The sequence below is a fragment of the Mchenga conophoros genome, linkage group LG4, assembly GCF_057382185.1.
Source record: "Mchenga conophoros isolate Kocher_MC1m ecotype Shallow Benthic linkage group LG4, M_conophoros_male_GT1.1, whole genome shotgun sequence".
NCBI classification, from domain to species: Eukaryota; Metazoa; Chordata; class Actinopteri; order Cichliformes; family Cichlidae; genus Mchenga; species Mchenga conophoros.
In genome coordinates this window covers 4,821,508-4,842,895 of record NC_140529.1, presented here as the reverse complement: position 1 = coordinate 4,842,895, position 21,388 = coordinate 4,821,508, and the positions used below count along the sequence as shown (strand labels likewise).

The 21,388-nt window shown below is 39.8% G+C and overlaps 2 protein-coding genes across 2 annotated transcripts; both read left to right on the top strand.

The window, feature by feature from the left end:
- Positions 1 to 4,656: 4,656 nt before the first annotated feature.
- LOC146575351 (tripartite motif-containing protein 16-like) lies at positions 4,657 to 6,229 on the top strand. Its single transcript, XM_085272545.1, has one exon. The coding sequence runs from the start codon at positions 4,679 to 4,681 to the stop codon at positions 6,179 to 6,181; it is 1,503 nt and encodes a 500-aa protein (XP_085128671.1). The 5' UTR covers positions 4,657 to 4,678; the 3' UTR covers positions 6,182 to 6,229.
- A 6,362-nt stretch (positions 6,230 to 12,591) lies between these two features.
- LOC146575350 (endonuclease domain-containing 1 protein-like) lies at positions 12,592 to 14,132 on the top strand. Its single transcript, XM_085272478.1, has 2 exons — positions 12,592 to 12,906; positions 13,495 to 14,132. The coding sequence occupies exons 1-2, from the start codon at positions 12,628 to 12,630 to the stop codon at positions 14,077 to 14,079; spliced, it is 864 nt and encodes a 287-aa protein (XP_085128604.1). The 5' UTR covers positions 12,592 to 12,627; the 3' UTR covers positions 14,080 to 14,132.
- The last annotated feature ends 7,256 nt before the right edge of the window (positions 14,133 to 21,388 follow it).

The window sequence follows — 21,388 nt, the reverse complement described above, 5'->3', positions numbered from 1 at the left end:
GTATGTAAAATAAGATGAAAATCAATAAAGAGAAAGTATTAATAAAAAGAATAGAGTTATGGAATAACAAACACTGGTCCAGGGGACCGAGGGTTTTTCCCTTTAAAACAGTAAATTATTAAAAGAGCACAATCGGTAAGGGTATGTGATACGAGGTGGTACTGGAGGGAAACAGGAGCAAAGTAAGGAAAGTAAAACACATTTTGGTTAGCTCTGATAAAGTCAAAATTAAAAGAAGTACCATGACACGCAGAGGATCGAGGTGAAATTAAAAAGGTATGGAAATTTTGTATGAAGCACATGACTGATAACTGTTTTAAGTTTTGTTTCTTATAACACAGATTGGATCATAAGTGGGGAAAACTGAGTTTCAAATGTGAAGTTCAGGTTAACACACAGGTTTGTTTCTAGGCAGTTCCGAGGATGCAGGCTCTGGATGGAGCCAGGAGTTCAAAAGATTTAACATGATACTTAAACTGATTTTATTCCTTAACACAGGTTTGCAGGCAAATATACTCGAGAGGAGAATTGCTGAGGTGTTCTGAGAAATAATATGATTAACCTTTTTCTTTTCTTTTAATTTCCTAATTGTGGTTTTGTTCGACACATGGAAATGTGTCAAAAAGGGTGAGTTTTAGGTCTAATGTGGAACAATGGATTATATGATCATTTTATGACTTTTTGTGTGTTTGATAATTTAAGTATGGTAAAACTTAGGCAGAAATCATTATTTTCATGTTTAAACCAAAGGATTAGAATAAACTGAATCCTTTTTAGAAGATAAAATGCCGGTGTTCATAGGAAGCTGAATACCACACTCAAGGGGAAACTGTGGGGCGGCAGCTTGAATAAAACATATCCTTTGGTGAAGGGAGGGAAGATGTTAGGATTGAAAATGTTTGATTTCTTTTGGATTTCTAGAATAAGCGTTTATTATCATTTTTCATACACACATTGCAATTGTGCTCATAGGAGTTCCCACTCAGTCTTGTGAAGGTCATAAGCTTTGTTCAGTGTGACTGTCTGGATTGAAATATCGTAGGAAAGGGATTTAGAGTGCTTAGGGGTGAATGCAAACATGCTTACAGACACAGACATGACGTGGACCTATTTCTAGGGTAGAGGTGAGACATATGTTGCTTGTAACTGCATTTGTGCCTGTAAAAATAACAGTTTTGTACAAGACGTGCTCGAGATGTTCCAGAGATAAGGGTGAAGAGAGCAATGACAGAAAACAACTGGAGCGGAGGCGGGGAAATTGTCTCTTTAAGTGTGTTAAAGGTTATCAAAAAAGGAACTGTGGCGACTGTCACTAACTGTAACTTTTTGCATGTTAGGTATCTGCTTGAAGCAAAAAGGGGCGTAAACCCTGATAGACAAAAACCATTTGAAGTGTGCTTTCTAGTGGAGATCTATGCTGATATGGTGATGGTGTATATCTTCCCCTGGGTGTGTCGAATAAAATTAAAAGCGTCGGTTACACACATAAAGAACATGGAGATTAAATACATATAAACGATAGAGCCCAGAACATGATAGTTTGAACTAACTTAGGACAATTTAGATAACAATTGATGAACATATTAGAATATTGAGGCGTAGCAGAGAGAGGTGTTTTCGTTTTCTGTCCTTTACAGAAGAAGGAGCAGTTTCCAGAACCGCAGCAAAACTACGAAGGGGTAGGCGAGAATCCAGGAAGGATCCGTCTGAACGGATCAGGCCAAGAGAGAGGGACACGGATGTGACCCAAAAGAAGCACAGAGAAACCTCTCAGAAGAGCAGTTGTTTAGATTGCAAAGAAGATCAAAAACTTGTTACACAGAGGTTATAATGTGAGCATAAAGTAATGAAGAGTAATGAGAGGGACTTTAGTAATAGTTTGTAGGATTTTTATGTTATGTAAATTGCCCAAAAACAGTGTAAAGGCCGGATATGCGCTACCCGTTAAAGGGGGTGAAGAAAGCAGGAGTACATTTTTGAAAGAGGAAAGAGTGACAAAAGTGATGTAGGACCTTTTACCAGAAAAATCTAATTATATCTGTTTTTAGTTCACAGTAGTTATTGAGGGAGTCAGTTAATTAGGTTAACTAATAAAATTAGTTAAAAAGGGGGTATGTCACGAAATAAATATATATTCTTAGTGCTTATTTTCTGATTATATTGTTTTATGTATTTTAATAAGAGAGGCCTTTGGAAACCAAGCCCAGACGAGACAAAAACTAGGTCAGAGGGTGACAGGTCGCCCTGGCAACAGACTTTAGAAAGGGGAAGTTTAGTGCAGAGCTGTAGAGGAAATCAGACACAAAAAGAAAGAGGAACTGAGTGTGTGTGACGTGCTGCAGAAATATAACCATGCTGGCTGAATGCAGTAGTCTTTGTGTGTTCAGGCCTCCAGAAATGTAAAATAAAGATAATTTTTAAAACTTTGACCACTCTGAGTCCAATCTTTTTCTGCCGCCAAAGGAATTCAAAAAAACTGAATTTAATGCTACTATCTTGAACCGAAAATCCAAACAAAATAATAATAATTGTCTTTTCTATTGTTTATTGCACAAATAAAACATTGTACCAAAAAAATATGTCCGTAAAAATTCCCAAAGCCCAATTATATTTAGGTTTATAAGTCCTTCAGTATATAGGCTCTCAGGAAGAGATACAGATTCATCTGCTGTGCTTGGTGGAAGTAAGAAGTTCTCTGACGTTATAAGGCAACACAAGCTGAAAACGGCTTCATCACAGGTATAAGGTCCTCTCTGTTGGCCTTCTTGCTTACAAGCATCCACTGCCTCCCGAGAAACCTCTTTCAGATGATCCTGTCCTCCAATGAGATGAGAGATGGTGTACATGAGAATCGGACGCCCACTTGGAGCAACTGCATTTCTGCTTCTGCGTATTATGTGGGTGTTCCACATATGTGCAACTTGCTGCAGCTCTTCCTATTAAATATTAAAAATTAAAAATCTCATATCAGTAAAAGAACACATTTCTCTGGGCTCAACATGTTACCCAAAAGCACCACACAGTGACAGTCAGAAAAACAGAGTTTATCAAAAATACTCAACAACAAGAATAACAGTGGTAGACACGTGATACTGTGGAAAATTTTAAGTAATTATTAAACGTGAATTGTTTTAGACATTTTATGTTTCTGGCCAGTGAAATATGCATTTTTTTCATATCCTGAACGCAGTGATAATAATAGGGATGGTGCATGGTGGGTGTTAAAGCAAACTTTTTATTCTCTCTCCGTGTCTCTCTAACACACACACACACACACACACACACACACACACACACACACACACACACACACACACACACAATGACTCATTAAAAGAATATAAACATGGTTACATACCTCGATGACGTTCAGGCACGTAAACAATATGAGCTGCTTGTCCAAAAAACATCCAGAAAAGCAGTCATGGTCTTTTAGTTCCTGGAGACGATTTATCCAGTGCTGAGCATGATGTCGTCTCAGAAAGGCCCACCAGCTTTCAATACGCTGATTGTGATTGCTGGACCCAGTAATAAAACCGTTTCTGACGTTCGGATCCATAGTCCAGCGCAAGAATCGTTGCATCTCGGCCATTATGACATTTTCTGTTCCCAAATCAGAGTGAATCCTAACAGGTGTTCCCATCCTCTTTTCAACTTCTGCTATGAAATATCCAGCAATGACTTTGGGATCATTGTTTGTTGAATAGGCATGAAGCCAAATCATAACTCTTGAAAAACCACCAATAGCTCCATTTATACAGATTCCAAAAGGCTTCAGTTTGCCATAGGAGTCAACATGCCACATGAAATTTGGTCCAGGATTTGTTATATACATCGCATAAGGGCCAAGATATTTCAGTAAATGTCTCACAGTACTCTGCGTGACAACATAACCTGCCTGAATGCAGTTCAGGTGGTGTAGTTTGTATCCATGGAGCCTCCCGTGTTCCTCCAGTTGATCAATAAGAAATCGTGCTACCTCAATCGGATCGGACTCATTCTTTCTCCTGTACAGTCCCATGCGTTTTAGGTTTCTTCTAAGTGTCCGCATGCTTATCACAATACTGTCCAAACTGCTCAATAACAGCAAAATCTCCCCATGCCTCAATCCAAGCATAAAATAGAACTTAATTCATTCCAATAAACGAGCCATTTTCTCGCACTCTGATCTGCACTGTCACCCACTTCACTGTGTTTTATGGTAATATATCATGTTCGAACAATACAATATGTTATAACGTGAAAACTTTATACGTTCGTACAATATAATATTTATATTGTATGAACGTGATATTATGTTGTTCAAACGTGAAAAGTATCTTGTTAGAACAATAAACTTTTCACGTTATAACGTGATATACTTCTATTTTTCTTTTCTTCTGTACCTTCTTCATGCTCACATAAAGAGGAGGAACTTTGCGCTTCCTTTGTACCTTTGTGTTAATTGTGCGCTGTTAAGAGACCAACCCTCGCTGGATTACTTAAGCTAACTTTCAGATTTCCAGACCGTCAAACTTCTGCAGTTTTATATCATCCAGCAAGAAGACTTGTGAGTTTGACCTGCTTAATATCCACGCAGAATAAAGCTTTCCTGTGTTCTTCCAACCGACGTTGAGTGTTTGAAAAGAGTTGGATTATTGAGGCGACAACGAGCTAAATTGCATTTAGCATCCCGGAAATGGCGCAGCGAGAAAACCAGGTGAACCGAGACAAACTCTGCTGCTCGATCTGTTTGGATCTCCTGAAGGAGCCGGTGACTATTCCCTGTGGACACAGCTACTGTATGAACTGTGTTAAAAGCTACTGGGATGAAGAGGATCAGAAGGAAACCCACAGCTGTCCTCAGTGCAGACAGACCTTCACACCGAGGCCTGCTCTGGTGAGAAACACCGTGATAGCAGATTTAGTGGAGGAAACAAAGAAGACTGGACTCCAAGCTGCTAAAGCTGATCTCTGTCATGCTGAACATGAAGATGTGAGCTGTGACGTCTGCACTGAGACAAAGCTGAAAGCTGTCAAGTCCTGTCTGCAGTGTCTGGCCTCTTACTGTGAGCAGCACCTCCAGCCTCACTATGAATCCTCTGCCTTTAAGAAACACAAGCTGGTGGACCCCTCCCAGCAGCTCCAGGAGATCATGTGCCCTCGCCACAATGAGGTGATGAAGATCTTCTGCCGCACTGATCAGCAGTGTATCTGTTATCTGTGCTCCATGGATGAACATAAAGGCCACGACACAGTTTCCACTGCAGCAGAGATGAGCGAGAAGCAGACAGAGCTCAAAGAGAGACAGCAGAACATCGAGAGGAAAATTAAAGAGAAAGAGAAAAGTGTGAAGGTCCTGCAGCAGGAGATCTCTGAGCTGAGGAGGAGAAAAACTGAGCTGGAGCAGCTCTCTCACACAGAGGACCCCACCCAGTTTCTACACAACTACACCTTGCTGTCACGTCTCAGTGAAGCTCCAGACTCAGCCAGAATCAATATTCATCCTGAGAGCTACACCGAGGATGCAGCAGCAGCTGTGTCAGAGTCCAGAGAGAAACTGCAGTCCAGTGTTGAATGGACCATAACTGCTGTTGAAGAAACTCAAAGGGATGTTTATCAGGCAGAGTCAGAGCCCAAGACCAGAGCTGAATTCCTAAAATATAAATGTGAAATCACATTTAACCCAAACACAGCACACCAGCGTGTTGTGCTTGGGCCTGGCTTAAAAGCAAAATATAGTCATACTCAGACAATCAGGCGCTATGATCACACTGACAGATTCACTGACTGGCCTCAGGTGTTGAGCAGAGAGAGTTTCACAGGACCTTGTTACTGGGAGGTGGAGTGGAGCGGGGATGATGTCTTTATAGCATTAGCTTACAGCAGTGTAAGCAGATCAGGAAAAGAGAGTGCTTTTGGAAACAATAAGAGGTCATGGGCGCTGGAGTGTTTCAGTGGCGGTTATACATTCAGACATTCAGGCAGCAGCACTTTCATTAAAGGTCCACAGTCCTCGAGAATTGGAGTGTTCCTGAATAAGGGTTTAGATAATTACATTTTTCTGTCCTTCTACAGCGTCTCTGAAAGCACTCGAACCATGACTCTTTTCCATAGCTTCTGTACCCAGCGCTATACACCACTCCTGGTTGGGCTCGGTGTATACGGTGGTAGCGCTGAAATCTGTGAGATTTTATGTTAAAACGATAAAATTCATAAAATCATTCTCTTATGCAACAAAAAGTAAAGAAGCTTCATGAACAAGATAGTCACTTATTTGAAGGTAAAATGTCTTTGTTTTATACTTTTTCATGTTATAAGTAGTGGATTAGTAAAAACTGGCAAATGATAATTCATCAGTTCAATCTTAGAAAATAGCACATTTTGTACAATAAAGCTTCATTTCTCTAAACATACTAAAGCATATTTTTAAATCTTTTCTGATTCGTGTCAGACTTCTGATAATTGAAGATGATCACAAAATTCCTGGATATTTTTGTTTGCATTTCATTTCAATATTCAATTCATTTCTATATTGTATGTAACAGATTAGATTGCAAAACATCTCAAAAATAAAACTTAATGTCATGTGATGCCATAACAGCTTCCTGTCTGCTGATGTTGTTTAGTGTGGATTATGTTTTTGGGGGGAATATTTCATCCATGGAGCGTGAGGTAAATAGTTTCAAAACAGTGTTTTAGTTTAAATAACTTTTATTTGATTGTCTCGTATGGCCAGTGTTTTATTGTCTAGCAAATCAGTAGCAAAGGCAGTGTTTCTAAAACCTCTAGAAATTATGAGACAACAAAAAAGTATTTATCATAAAATCCAGTAAATAGGAGAAAACTAACAGCAGGACCTGTGGAGAGTGTGGGTGTTTTTCTTTTCTACCTGATACAGAGTTTACTGGTTTTACTCAAAATTATTTAGTTTCCAGTTTCAATAAAGTTTTCTCCATTTGTCTGGTGCGGTGCTGAAAACATGCTTCAGAGATTTTGGTCCATATTGACATGATGGTGTCACAGAGTTTGTCAGCTGCACAACTCTGATGTGAATCTTCATTTTACCACATCATAAAGGTGCTCTATTGTACTGAGATCTGGTGACTGTGGAGTCCATGTGAGTGCAGTGTTAAGAAATAGAGAGATATTTTTAATGTGTATCTGCTCATTAGATTGTTTTATGTACTTTAATAATGAAGGCTTGTAGAGCAAGGCCACTTTTGACTCACAAGCTAAGTGCTCAGCCAGACTGAAAAACAGGAAGTTTTAGTGCACAGATATATTAATAGATAAGACACAGAAAAGAGGAACTTTTCCATATAAGCAATGTTTGAGACTGTGTGACGTGTAAAGTGCAGAAATAACACCATATAAGACACACTTGGAGCTAAAAATGTTAGAGATCCTGAAACTGGCATTTGAGCTGTGCAGGGGTCTCTCTCTTCCAGAAGATGATTGAATAAAAAGAAATATAAAATGTTTTGACCACTATGAGTCGGGTTTCTCTGTTCTATCACGGGGACAAAAGAATCGGGGTTAATATTTGGTGTTTCCGCCCGGTTCTTCGTGTGACAGAGAGAAGAAATGTGGCCGAAGGTTGGATCTGATATGAGGCGAACAGAAGACCGGTCTAAAAAGATTTAAAGGTACAGGCACAAACCTGTTCAAAAAGCACATTTGTGCAGATTGGATGAATTCTAAATTATCTGTTCACTGAGTGATGATCTTAACTACTAAATTGGCTCAGTAGTGGTAAAACTAAATTCTTGAGAATAAAGTGAAGTTTTGAAGTAAGGATAATGAAACCTTGAGAATGACAGTACTGAGTTAAAGGTCATATGGTATTTTATGGTAAAAGAGACCAATGTGTGTTTAGGATAACACAGGATCATAGGTTATTGGTCAGTTTATGGTTTAATAAGTGTCAAACTCACGGGGTTGAAGAACCTCCTACCCCTCTGAGACGTTGGAAGGGGGCTCCGGCGTGGGCATACTGCAGGTGGCACCTGCCAAGAGTTGTGGGCTTCGTTTTACAAAAAGCCAATGATTGACAGGATCATTTTAGGAGACACTTATTTGTGAGTAAAAAGAGTAATTCCGGACGTGGAAGTCTGATGAGAAGGGCACCTAGAACTGGGCAAGGTGTCTAAGTGGCTCAGGATTTCAGAGAATCGAGTCAGTTGTGATTTTGAGTTCTAATGGAAAGTTGATTTTAAAGGAAAATCAATGTTGACCATGTTGAAGTAATTCTGAAGATATTACTAGATGTGCTGTGCACAAGTGAAGAATCAGTTGTGTACATGGGGATACACAATTGTGTTGATATTGATGGATCGGCTGCGATCCATCTGATAAGTTAATGCTGGGTGCACTGAGACAAGAAACTGTTTTAAATCCTCACGGGCTGCAGTGAGATACATGTGCTGAAGATTACTGGACCCATAGAGGTCCATTTGATGAAGTTCTTGGGCAGATAAATGACAGAAACAGTTTTTGAATCTTGTGAGAATTTTGAAGCACTGAGACTGAGTTTTCTCCGTGCTTGGTGCGCTGTGAGGACTTATATCACGGTTATAAGTCCAAAGTTTTATGCCCTGGAGGCCAAGAGTTGTGTGTAGAGAAGAACATGACTCAGAAAAGGACACTTATGGTCATATTTTGTCTAATTTGGGGAGAATTGTCCCATATGTGTTTATTTCTCTTCCCTTTTAAGAGGACATACGCAGTTACTGGCTGCAGTGTACTTCCTCTTTCTGATTTTAAATACTTTTTTGCCCCACTGTAATCTTTAACTTGTTTACAGATTAAGTTGTGTTATTAGCAGGGCTAAAAATAAACTGGATAATGCTGAAGTCTGACAGATTCAATGATATACACAATACACCACAGTGAGCAAGGTTTCTTTAATAACCACATAGATCACTGAAGCTTTCCTAATCCTAATAAAACACACACAGCCATGCTGAATTTACTGTATTATTATAATATTAACACATATCATGTTTAATGGTCAGTTCACTAAATGACACCACCCTCCACAAATGTGACCCCGATGATGCATATTTGTTGACCGTACAGCAAGTAAGCCATGACACACATGAGGCCGAACTGGACACATATGAGGACAGGAAAGAAAAGAGCAGACAGCTTCACATGAAGTTCCAACGCAGTTTAATTTCCAGCTGATGATGATCACAAATTCTTCTTCCTTTCACAGCTGCTGCATCCAGCCCGGGTGCTTCAAACCGTCCTCCTAAATTAAAGTCTTGTTTTTGACTGAAACTTTATGCTGCCTCATTAGTTCTTAAAGAGCATCAGGATGTGTGATGGAAATATCTCTGTAGTGACATCACTTTAAACTGACCTCAGCCTCCAGCCATGCATGAGCAGCATTTAATCAGTTCATTTTCTTACTGAGTAGATACTGTGCCTACTGTGAGTTCACAGGCAAATGTGGTCAAAAGTAGATCAGACGTTTTCAGTTTTTCCATTCACATATCAACCCGAATCAACTGGCTTCTTTGTCTATTTATCTGTCATGTAAGCAAAGCAGCTGACTACACTCAGTAGAATGATCAGTCCTTTGTGTTTACTGGATGAACTTTAAAGGCGTTCTTTTCTCATGATGATTTGATTTTAATAACATTTTTCAACCCCATGACTTTGTTATAAGACTGACACGGATTAAAACAAATTTCTGGAGCCCCCTAGCCCCTACTAGGGGGCTCTCTAAATGGTGGGGAGGTTGTTATATCTTTGCAGGTGGTTCCAGAGTGTGGGGGTGCCTACTGGAGTCAGCGGGGGAGCTGGCCCCAGGGAGGGTCCGCTTGCCCCTCCCTTTCTTCCCTCCCCATCAGACGTTGGTGTGTTGGTGGTCCTTGTCGTCTGGGGCTGGGCGCTCATGTATGTACCGGCTCACTCCTGGTGGCCGATTGGCGGGGCCGGGCGCCTGTGGCCCGGCTGGGCTCCTTCCGGGGGGTGGGATGCCCTCAGGCCTCTGGCCTCTGGGCCTGAAGCTCGGTCCTCTCTGGCACAGCTGGCTGCCGGCAGAGCCCGCGGGCACGCCACTGCAACCCCCTCTGGCCTCTGCTCGTAGCTGTGGGGTGACCTCTCCTTTGGGGCTCTACTCAGCTCTTCCCAGGAGGGTGGCACGGTCCCCCCCCCCTTTGGTGGTCCTCCTCAGGTCCTTGTACTCTGGGGCCTCTGGATATCTGGGGCCTGGATCTCCTCCATACCTGCTTCATACCCTGGGGGACGGGGCTGTGGCCCCCCCACACTCCCTAGCAGATCATTACATGGAGAAACCTTTGGAATGCAAGCATGCTGATCCACACAGGTATGCACACAGGTGTACACACGGGTATTCACAGACGCGGACTACAGCTTTCTTGGCTGCTGCCTCAAAGCACATTGTGCGCTGTCTATCTTGCGTGCTGCATAATATCTTTTATTATTTAGTATCTACTGATATCTACTGCTAGCTAGTTTATTGTGATGGTGCCGTTTTTTTTTTTATTATGTTGCTCTTTGTTGTTTGCTTTCTCTTCTGTTTTTTTTCTCCATACAGGTGATCCAGGTGTTTTGTTTGTTTGTTTCCTTTCCCCCCCCCCTTTCTCACCGTCTCTTCTCCCCTTTGGTTTTCTTTCTCTCCCTCTCTTTCTTTCATTCTTTCTCCCTGTCCTGTCCCCCAGTCATGTCTGTCCCGTTTGTAGCAACTGAAAATAAAATAAATTCATAATTATAATAAAGGTCAATCAAATGGACCAATATGGCAAGGCCATGATGTTCCACTTGGTAAAATAAATCCGCTTGGCATCTTTCTTGGCCTTAAGACAACAATTCTGATGCTAAAGATCCAAACGGGACAAAATAAATAAATGAATAAATAAAATAAAATAAAACAAATTTCTTTTGCTCAAGTAAAAAAAAACAACAAAAAACAGGTTTTAGATAAAAATCATGTTGAACCTCATTACCTCATCATTAGCGTTCAGTGTCATCAGTGTAATCAATCATAATCATTAATGGTGGAACAAACAACACATAACTTGAATTTATTTATGTGTGATATCTTTAGGATTAGGATTCAACTTTATTGTCATTACACATGTATAAATACAGTGTAACGAAATACAGTTTGCATCTAATTAGAAGTGCAATCAGAGAAATTCTACAGTTAAGTTAAGCAAATATACAGCTGTACTACGGCCTAATGTATGGATATACTGATATATACAGATAAGAGTAGTATAAATGGGGCAATAGTTATGAACAGATTATGTACAGAGAGACCAAATATACAGTACATATGTACAGATATAGAGATGATCGGTATAGCATACAGATGTTCTATATTGCTATACAGATGGGCAGATATAGAGATGTACTATGAACAAATATACAGATTTGCTAAATATATGCAGATGTGCTGGTGTGTGGTAACAGATCTACAGAGTCCTATGAGTATATCTACAGCAGTGGAAGCGTAGCGCTCTGAGCAGACTATAACAGGGAACAGTGTACGCACTATACCAGAGACTATATGTCAGTTTCCTAAACTATAGCAGTAAACAAGTAACCATTTATTGTAAAATAATTTTTATAAAAGAACGAACTGAATGTATAGAAATGTATAGAAACAGAAGGCGTTCATTAAAACTTAAAATTTTGAAAAATTAACTATAGAAAAATAAAAATACATCTCAGGGTTAAGAAATTGTTGTCTTTTCCATTAGTTTCTTCTTTAGTTGCATTTTACTTGATATGACACTTTAAACTGTATAGTAGACTGTATATATTAAGTAAGTAAGTAAGTAAGTAAAATTTTATTTATATAGCAACTTTCAAGATATAAAATCACAAAGTGCTTCACAAGACCCAACAATGAAAAAAAAACAAGCAAAGTTAATAGAAAGCAGATTTAAAACATTTGTTTTTAACTCATTTTTTAAAAGAGATCACAGAGTCTCAAATCGAAAGGAAGAGAGAAAAGTTCCAGAGTCTGGAGGCCACTGAACAGGAGGCTCTGTCTCCGTTTGTTTTCAGCTGAGTATGGGGCCCCACACACACTCATTCACTCACTCAGGTCGTGTGCATGCAAATAAGAAAACGTTTGAATAGGCGCAGGTCACCACACTGTCACCTGAGTTTAGGTTTATGTAAAATCCGCATGTATTTTATTAGTTGATTTTCTTATTCAGCAGATATGATTTGCTTAATACAATAAGCAGCCAGATAGAAAAAAAATGTTGTTTATATATATTTATGCGTGTGTGTTTCAAAAGTCTGAATGCTTTCTGCATTCAGTTGCAACCAGGTGCAACTATGTGTCAGTGGTCAGTACTAGTTCTCTGGGCGTACAGTTAAAATGGTTTGCGTATTCTTTAAGATTGTATGTAAAACATTATGTTACAAAGCGTACACATGACACTGTCATAAATTTATAGACACTGTAGGATAAAAACTTTGGATAATCAAGTGCCCTGTCCTTTGTTAAACAGCAGCCTGTGTTTGGTATCTGCATTAGTACCAGCCACCATCACTGCCACCACCCAGAGGCTGACAGTATTTAACTCCAACCCTCATTTTCAGGAGAAAGGTTCAGTCTACCTTCTACTTTGCTGTGAGAGCTGTCTCAAAGGAAGGATGGGTTTTTTTTCATCACTGTTCAGGTTTATCAGTGTTCTCTTCTATGGAAAGATCACTACTGACTTTAAACCATGCATTGAATTTTTCTACGCAGAAACGATACCACAGGGCATCAGTGGAGACGGCTACCAGGCATTATGTCAGTACTATGAAAGTCAATACCACTTTGCCACCCTGTATGACAGAAACCGTCGTATACCATTGTTCTCTGCGTATATACTCAGTCCTGGAGAGGGATCTAGGCCCAAAAATACAAACTGGATGATTGAACCACCTGTAAGCTATGTAAAATATCACTGTGTGATGTTCAAAGACAGTCATTTGAACTGCTCTCTTTTGACTGATACGGTTTATTTTAAAGATGGTTTTCTTAGAGAGGATGAAGAACAACAGTTACAATGTGAAGGAATCGCTCGTTTGGATGTTAACTGTTTGTTGAAGTGTGTATTCTCTGCATTTTACTGCCACATTGTTCTCCATCACCTCAAACAATATGCAACACATTTAAAGCAGTTATTTTCCTCCTGCCTGTCCTGCCTTAGATATCGTCATACTATACCACATATAATGTAATAACTTAAATAACACAAATATAACTGAATAAATAACAGGACAAGATAAAGAAGAAAACATACACAAAATTAGATGATCTTTAATAAAACGATGGTTAAAAAAGTCTGTAGGATTTTATTTGCTCTCTCACATTTCAAAATGACATGACTGTGCAGTATGACAGTACGCTCTCAGTGTTACACATTCCCACAAACTCACACTGAAAGACTATTTGCACACACAGTATGAAGAATGATAAATAATCTTTGTAGCTTCTAAAGAAATAAAAAGTCTGTCTTTGTTGTCATTCAGCTGGTATCAGACGAATTCAACACAGGAATGGAGTACCAAGGAGATCCTGACGTGAATCCTGATGTGAAGAACAGCCAGGCAGTCAATGAAGACTATAAACACTCTGGTTATACCAGAGGCCACCTCGCCCCCAGTGGTCACCAACAGACAGAAGAAGACAAAAAGGCTACCTTCACCCTGACAAATATTGTTCCTCAAATGGCAAAGTTCAATAACGGCCCCTGGAACAATCTGGAAGATAGGATGGCAGAAAGACTTAAAGTCTGCACATCAAAAATGTATGTTATCACTGGAGTCATGCCTTATGAGAAAGATGAACCCAAGATCAATAACAGGGTGACTGTTCCTGAGTACTTTTGGACTGCTTACTGCTGCCCAACGTTCACAGCTGGACTGCAGAATTACTTTCCTACTTTTGCTGCAGTGGGAAGAAATGATCCCAACAGTAAAGATGACATTGTGAAAAAAAACACAGAAGATGGCCATGATGTGATGGAGATGTCCTTGGAGGACCTGGAGAAGAACCTGCAAAAAGGGCTAAAGATGCCTAAAATGAGTCTCTTTAAAAATGAATGTAAGGAATAAAAGTCTTTTTTCCTTTTGGTTGAACTAAAAAAATCAAATACTTAAATGTGTTAAGATAAAAGTGAAATAAATGAAATGAAATAAACAATAATAAATAAAACTGTAATGTTTTTATCATTAAGTTAAGACAAAACTATATTTTAGAAACATATAACATATCTGAGTTTCTTCAAAAAAATGAAAACATCGTACAGCCTTGTGCTGCAGGACGGGTTAAATAATACATTTGTAAATAACTACCTATTTTCCTTTATTTTCATAAAGTATAATATTTTATTATATTTTTCACATTATATAGAGATGAGGTGATTAAATTTTGGTGGTGAAAGAATGCTCTTTGGAGGGTTTACACTCAATAAATATTCAAAAGGATAATTTAATGAGATGATGATGTTTACATCCAAGGTCGATTTTAGCCCATTTTGGGGGGTGCTTCAGCCCAGCGTTTTCCTTCATCACCACGAAGGAAAACAGTCTGTGGTCGTCCGAGTTTGGTGATTTTTGTGTCACAGGTCTACGTGTTTAATACAGGGACTTCCACAGCCTTTTCAACAGCGCTGCAGACCGCGGGGTGGGGGGGCAGTGTTTTGGAAATGACAGTCTTCATTACAAAGCTTTCTTCGTTATGAATTAGCATACATGTTTTTATTGAACATTTGAAGAACCAGCAAAAAAACCAGAAACTCTTGTAGAGGACATAAAGTCAGAGATAGAAACGACAAGGAGCAGGTGCATCTAGTACAGGTAGAGCTGCTGCACACAGAGCCCAGCAGCCAGCAACAAATTCTGGATCCTTTGCTTTTAGTTAGCAGTTAGCATTAGCAGCACATCCTGCGTCCGAGTTCAAAAAAGCGCCCCTCCGACAGCCAAACCCATCTGTTCTCTGATTGGATTGTTACATTTGTGATTGACATGACATTGACCAATCAGATGAAAGGAAGAAAAATAGGGTCAAAATTCGTACTTGTAACTTGCAGGGGGTTTTTTTGTTGGCTAAGTCCACACACAAATCTTTTTTACACAGACAAAAAAATTTTTTCACATACAAATCCTGATTTACAAGTACAAAATATTTATGATCACATTTTGAGCCCATAGTCATTAGCAAGAGTATAGAACTTGACTGCATGCTGAGGTGGCAACCCCTAACCCTACTCAAGTAAATTTAAGTAAATGTATGTATTTGGCAACATATACTTCTAAAAATACTTTTATTGCACCATGTTCATTCACTCATGAGCTGCTGTAACATGAATCAAATGGCTGAATTGCCAACTCAGCATGCAGTCAAATTCTAGTCTTCCTAATGATCTACTAGGTGTGTTGCAACAGGGACACATGGAAAAGTTGCAGGACAGCGGCCCTCGAGGACTGGAGTTTGAGACCCTGCCGTATGGTGTTCATGCAGTTTTCTACCCCACAGTTACAGCATGTCTGACTGCCTGTTCAGCATATGCAAAAATGAGTTTAAGCATGTGATGACTAAGGCCTTCCATTACGGTGTTAGTCATCACAAGTCCCAGACATCTGGATGATCATTTGGAATAAACAAAAACCTAAAAACTTGTTACTTCATCTTATCTTTATTATTATTATTGTTCTTATTTTACATTGTTAGGCATTAGGTTTATTTGTAGTAGTCCTTTCCAACTTCTTTCCCTCTTCCATGTTACTGTGGCAGCTTGTCAGCATCTATTTGGGTTTGGAAGTGGAACAGAAAGTAAGGAAATCCAAAGTGCCATTAAAACCAGGAGAGGTTCTTATATTTCAGAAGAAGGGATTAATTCAAAAGAAATGACCTCAATGCCATATTTTATTTAGGAACCCTAGAGAGTACTTTGCAAAATAACACATTCTTATAATTTCACCCTCAGATGAGCCAAGCTACGACTGTCAGGGAAGGTGATGTAGGTACAGAGCATATGAGAGTGGTTAAGTTTGTCTCTTGTCTAGATGAAGGCACAAGAGGGATCAATGGCAAGGCGTAGAGATTCAGTATCTTCAGTCTTCAGTGGACACTCCATTTCTGGCACAAAACACCTGTAAAAGATAGTCGATTTAGGAGGTGACCCGACAACTTCAGCCTGTCAAACATATTAATGGAGCAGTATGTTTAAAAAACAACAACAACTAATTAAGCATGCACTCAGTACCCTAAGAATTATTATGGTAGTTAAACACAGTGATAGTCACATATCATATCACTTCAAACAGAGGTGATCCGGTAATGCTGCACTAATGAATTAGACTAACTAGCTAACTTAATAACTTTAGCTAAAGTGAATAAAGAGTTGGGATGCTGTGTAAGACATAAATAAAGCTAAAATACAAAGGTTTGGACACCGTTTTGCATGTTTCCCTACTGTAGGGGTCTCTGCAAGCATACAGAGGGGGTACTCTGAGAGGGTCCAAAATGACAACTTTGGAATTCTACTAGAAACAGTCGATCATATTTGTTTGTCAAAGCTGAATCCAGGGAAAACTACGCTAAATTAGCGTTTTGAGCAAACAGCTACAATAATAATAATGGATTGGATTTATATAGCGCTTTTCAAGGCACCCAAAGCACTTTACAATACCACTATTCATTCACTCTCACATTCACACACTGGTGGAGGCAGCTACAGTTGTAGCCACAGCTGCCCTGGGGCAGACTGACAGAAGCGAGGCTGCCATATCGCGCCATCGGCCCCTCTGGCCAACACCGGTAGGCAAGTAGGGTAAAGTGTCTTGCCCAGGGACACAACGACCAGGACAGAGAGCCCAGGGATCGAACCGGCGACCTTCCGGTTACAGATGCGATTCCCAACCCCCTGAGCCACGGTAGCCTCCAATAATAAGCATAAAAGTTACTGTACAGCTATCATTTGTTAACATGACGCTTGTTCTTATACATGTAATACATTTATTACCAACCTGAGAGTTTATCCGCTGGTCATTCGACATGACGAATGACTTCTGAAGTCTTAATTCAGCTCAAGACACTGTAGATTCCCGTCAGTAACACTTTCGGTCCGCTAGTAAAACGTAGTTCTATTAATCTGCGCTCGATTACTCTTGAACTGGACCCGGATGTACGTCTCAAAAAACTGAATTGTAGAACTGAAACTGAATTGTGAGAAGTGAATCTGAAATTATTCGAGAGCTAAATTTTTAAAGGATAAAATACAGTTTCAAAGCAAATGAATTCATTTTCAAACTATAAAATTTAATTTCAATTTAGTGATGATCATTTTCAAACTAATAAATTGAATTTCAAATTAGGCTAATTCATATTCAGTTTTTAAAAGAATTTATTAAAGTTATAATTCAGATTCAATCCGAGCAATTCAAATTCAAATTTAACTTATTCAAATTCAGTTCCTGATGGCACAGATTTCTGCCCATACCACCGCCCCTCCCCCCTCTTCCCAGCGCAAAGCACAAGGCTTGCATGTGGAGTGAAGCGGAAAAAAGTGCGAGAGAGAGAGAGAGAGAGAAAGAAAAAACAACCCCGCGTCGTTCACTTCAAAGACCCGGCTCTAAGAGCCGTTTTGTTCGCGACTGACACATCACTACAGGGGACGACTGGAGCAGCGGGTTCAGGGAAGGCTGGTTTTTGCAGCCAGCGAAATCATGCTTTCTAGTGATGGGTCGGTCGCGAACGAAATGGCTCTTAGAGCCGGATCTTTGAAGTGAACGATGCGAGACGGCTCCCAATAAGGATTTTTTTTTCTTTCTCAATTCAATTCAATTAAATTTTATTTATATAGCGCCAAATCACAACAAAAGTCGCCTCAAGGCGCTTCATAGATACAGAGAAAAACTCAACAATCATATGACCCCCTATGAGCAGCACTTTGGCGACAGTGGGAAGGAAAAACTCCCTTTTAACAGGAAGAAACCTCCAGCAGAACCAGGCTCAGGGAGGGGCGGGGCCATCTGCTGTGATTGGTTGGGGTGAGAGAAGGAAGACAGGATAAAGACATGCTGTGGAAGAGAGACAGAGATTAATAACAGATATGATTCAATGCAGAGAGGTCTGTTAATACATAGTGAGTGAGAAAGGAGACTGGAAAGGAAAAACTCAATGCATCATGGGAATCCCCGGCAGCCTACGTCTATTGCAGCATAACTAAGGGAGGATCCAGGGTCACCTGGTCCAGCCCTAACTATATGCTTTAGCAAAAAGGAAAGTTTGAAGCCTAATCTTGAAAGTAGAGATAGTGTCTGTCTCCTGAATCCAAACTGGAAGCTGGTTCCACAGAAGAGGGGCCTGAAAACTGAAGGCTCTGCCTCCCATTCTACTTTTAAATACTCTAGGAACAACAAGTAGGCCTGCAGAGCGAGAGCGAAGTGCTCTAATAGGGTGATATGGTACTACAAGGTCAATAAGATAAGATGGGGCCTGATTATTTAAGACCTTGTATGTGAGGAGCAGGATTTTGAATTCTGGATTTAACAGGAAGCCAAAACAGGAGAAATCTGCTCTCTCTTTCTAGTCCCTGTCAGGACTCTTGCTGCAGCATTTTGGATCAGCTGAAGGCTTTTCAGGGAGTTTTTTGGACGTCCTGATAATAATGAATTACAGTCGTCCAGCCTGGAAGTAATAAATGCATGAACTAGTTTTTCAGCGTCACTCTGAGACAGGATATTTCTAACTTTAGAGATGTTCTCCTGCCCTCTCTTTCACTTTTCTTCGCTTGATGCTGTAAGTCACCCTTGTGTTTGCGCGGAGCAGAAACGGCAAGCACAGCCTTGCGTTTGCGCCCCTCCCCTCTCTGCTCAGCGCTGAGCTGAGGGGGCTGGCGTAGTTACACTCGCAACAGCAGTAGCACACAACAAGAGCAGGAGGGAGAGGGAAAGAAAGAGAGCCGGGAGCAACAAGAGACAACACCGTCACATTGGAAAGGTACAGTAAAGAAAATGAATGACACCAAGAACAGAAGCAAAGTCTGGAACCATTTCAATCTTATTGACAAAACAAAGGCAGAGTGTAGAGTCTACAAGAAAAGGATATAATATAGAGCCAGCTCCACAAACAACATGCACAGGCACCTGAGAACTGTCCACCCATCAGTGCAATGGGAAGATAAAACGCAGTCAGTTGAGTGTGATATTAATATTCCTAAATGCCAACTTTTCCTTTATTGAAGATCTGGGCATTCTCCCCCCCCCCATATTTTAAGTTATATTTTATTGTGTTGTGGTTTGCAGTGTTTTGTGTTGTTTCACTTTAATTTGTTTAAAAGGAAAAAGCTGAAAATTTAAGTAGTTAAAAGTTGAAATGTGTTTTTGTATTTTAGAATTTATTTATTACATTTTATGTGGAGTGAATACATAAAAGTATATTTACAGTGTCCCTTAGAGACAAAGCACGCACAAACTCCAAAACACAACGGAAGTGCTCCAGGATGCTAGGGGCTGTGTTGAGCTTTTGTTACCTCGTGGCTACACAAGCCAGGAAGTACCAACAATCGGATTGGGGGTGTGGTAGTAACAGATTAATGAAGTTTTTTTTTAATTATTTGAATATATATATATATATGAGTGTTTGTGTATTAATACAAAAACAATAGACATGCTTTCGATTGTGTAATTTAAGTGATCTAGCTAGCTCTGTTTTGGAAGTTCAGTTAACACTAGAAATGTGTTTTGGAGTTTGTACATGCTTCGGAATTTCTAAGTGCTTTGGAGTCTCTAGGGGCCCCCATAAATATTTATATATAAACATACAGTACATAAAGAAAACCACGTTTTTTTTACATTACTAATTCCTTTTGTGCATAATTTTATATTGTTGTTGATAATTAATTACAGCAACAAAACAACCTGAAGAGCTGGTTCGGAGCCGAAAGATCCGGTTCTTTTTAGTGAGCCGAGCCGAAAGAGCCAGTTCTCTAAAAAGAGCCGTAAATCCCATCACTAATACTTTCCCTATTTCAGTAGTGGCTGGGCCGGAGAGAAGGGAGGAGCGGCTACAGCGGAGGGTTGGAGCAGAGTGCACTGCAAAGTGCCGAACCTCAAAGTTAAAAAAGCTAAAATTGACCATCCTGAGTCTTGTCAGGTCCTTCAGGGTTACAGTCACAAGCCCAGAGTTCTTTTTTATCATTTTCAATTCTGTGATTAACCCCTGTGCCACTGATCCTGCTGCAACAGTCACAATGGTGTGGTGTCTCTTTAATGTAACATAAGTCAGAGGTTTATGATGTCATTAGAAGTGTTGGGCAAGTTATTTTGAAAAAGTAATTAATTATAGTTACTAGTTACTTCTTCAAAAAAGTAACTGGGTTACAACATTCTAAAAGTAATTAATTACTTGAAAAATAACTATTACGTTACGTTACTTTACGTTACTCTAAAAAAATGCTTAACTCTCTGGGGTCCAATTGCACTCAAAAAACAGATTCAGGTCCTTCTTTCAAAGAACACATACAAATTTTGTTAGTTGTTCATAAATGTAATTAAAAAATACCAAATTAATTTGATTTTCTTTGTGTAAATTTAAAATTATTCTAAACCAGCAGAGGCTGATTCTGAACACAAAATGAATGAGTTTGTTGGGGCACTGGGGGTAGGGGGAGTACATTTTTGCACTTGCGCATTTGTAAACTCAAAAAAAAAAATTCAAGCCCCTCTTTAAGCTTAAACATTTTTTTTTATCTCACTCAACGCAAATGTAGCACTCCAGCATTACTGCAATTATTATTCGTGTGGTGAACAAACTCCAAAACACTTGCAAACCCCAAAACACAACGGAAGTGCTCCAGGACGCTAGGGGCAGTGTTGAGCTTTTGTTACCTAGTAACTACACAAGCCAGGAAGTACCAATGACCGGATTTGGGCTGTATCCCAATTCAGGGTCTGCAGCCTTAAAGGCCGCATTTTAAGGCCGATTACGTCACAGCGACACGACGAAGGCTGTCCCAATTCAAAGGCTGCTCGAAATGCGGCCCTCAAATGCGTCCTTCATTTCCCTGAATTTTAAGGATGGGTCGGTGTAGCCTTCATGGCCCAACATATCCCAGATTTCATAGCGCGGCGGTGGTGTGGATAATTTTGCCAAAAAAACCCGGCGGAAGCGGAGCCGCCGAAGAGTGAACTTTCAGAAGTAAGTACTGAATATTATGTCACTTATTTATGTGCAAATGTTTAATAATGAAGAACATTAAAACATTACTGTTGGCCACATGTCGGCAGAGTTATGTGACGTTAGCGATGTTTGTACTAACTTGGTTTTAAAGCCTTTACTTTTAAATATACGGCGTTCAATAGTTGACTTTAATCTTACAGAGACTCTGATGATTTTATGGATAATTAAAGTCAGTCA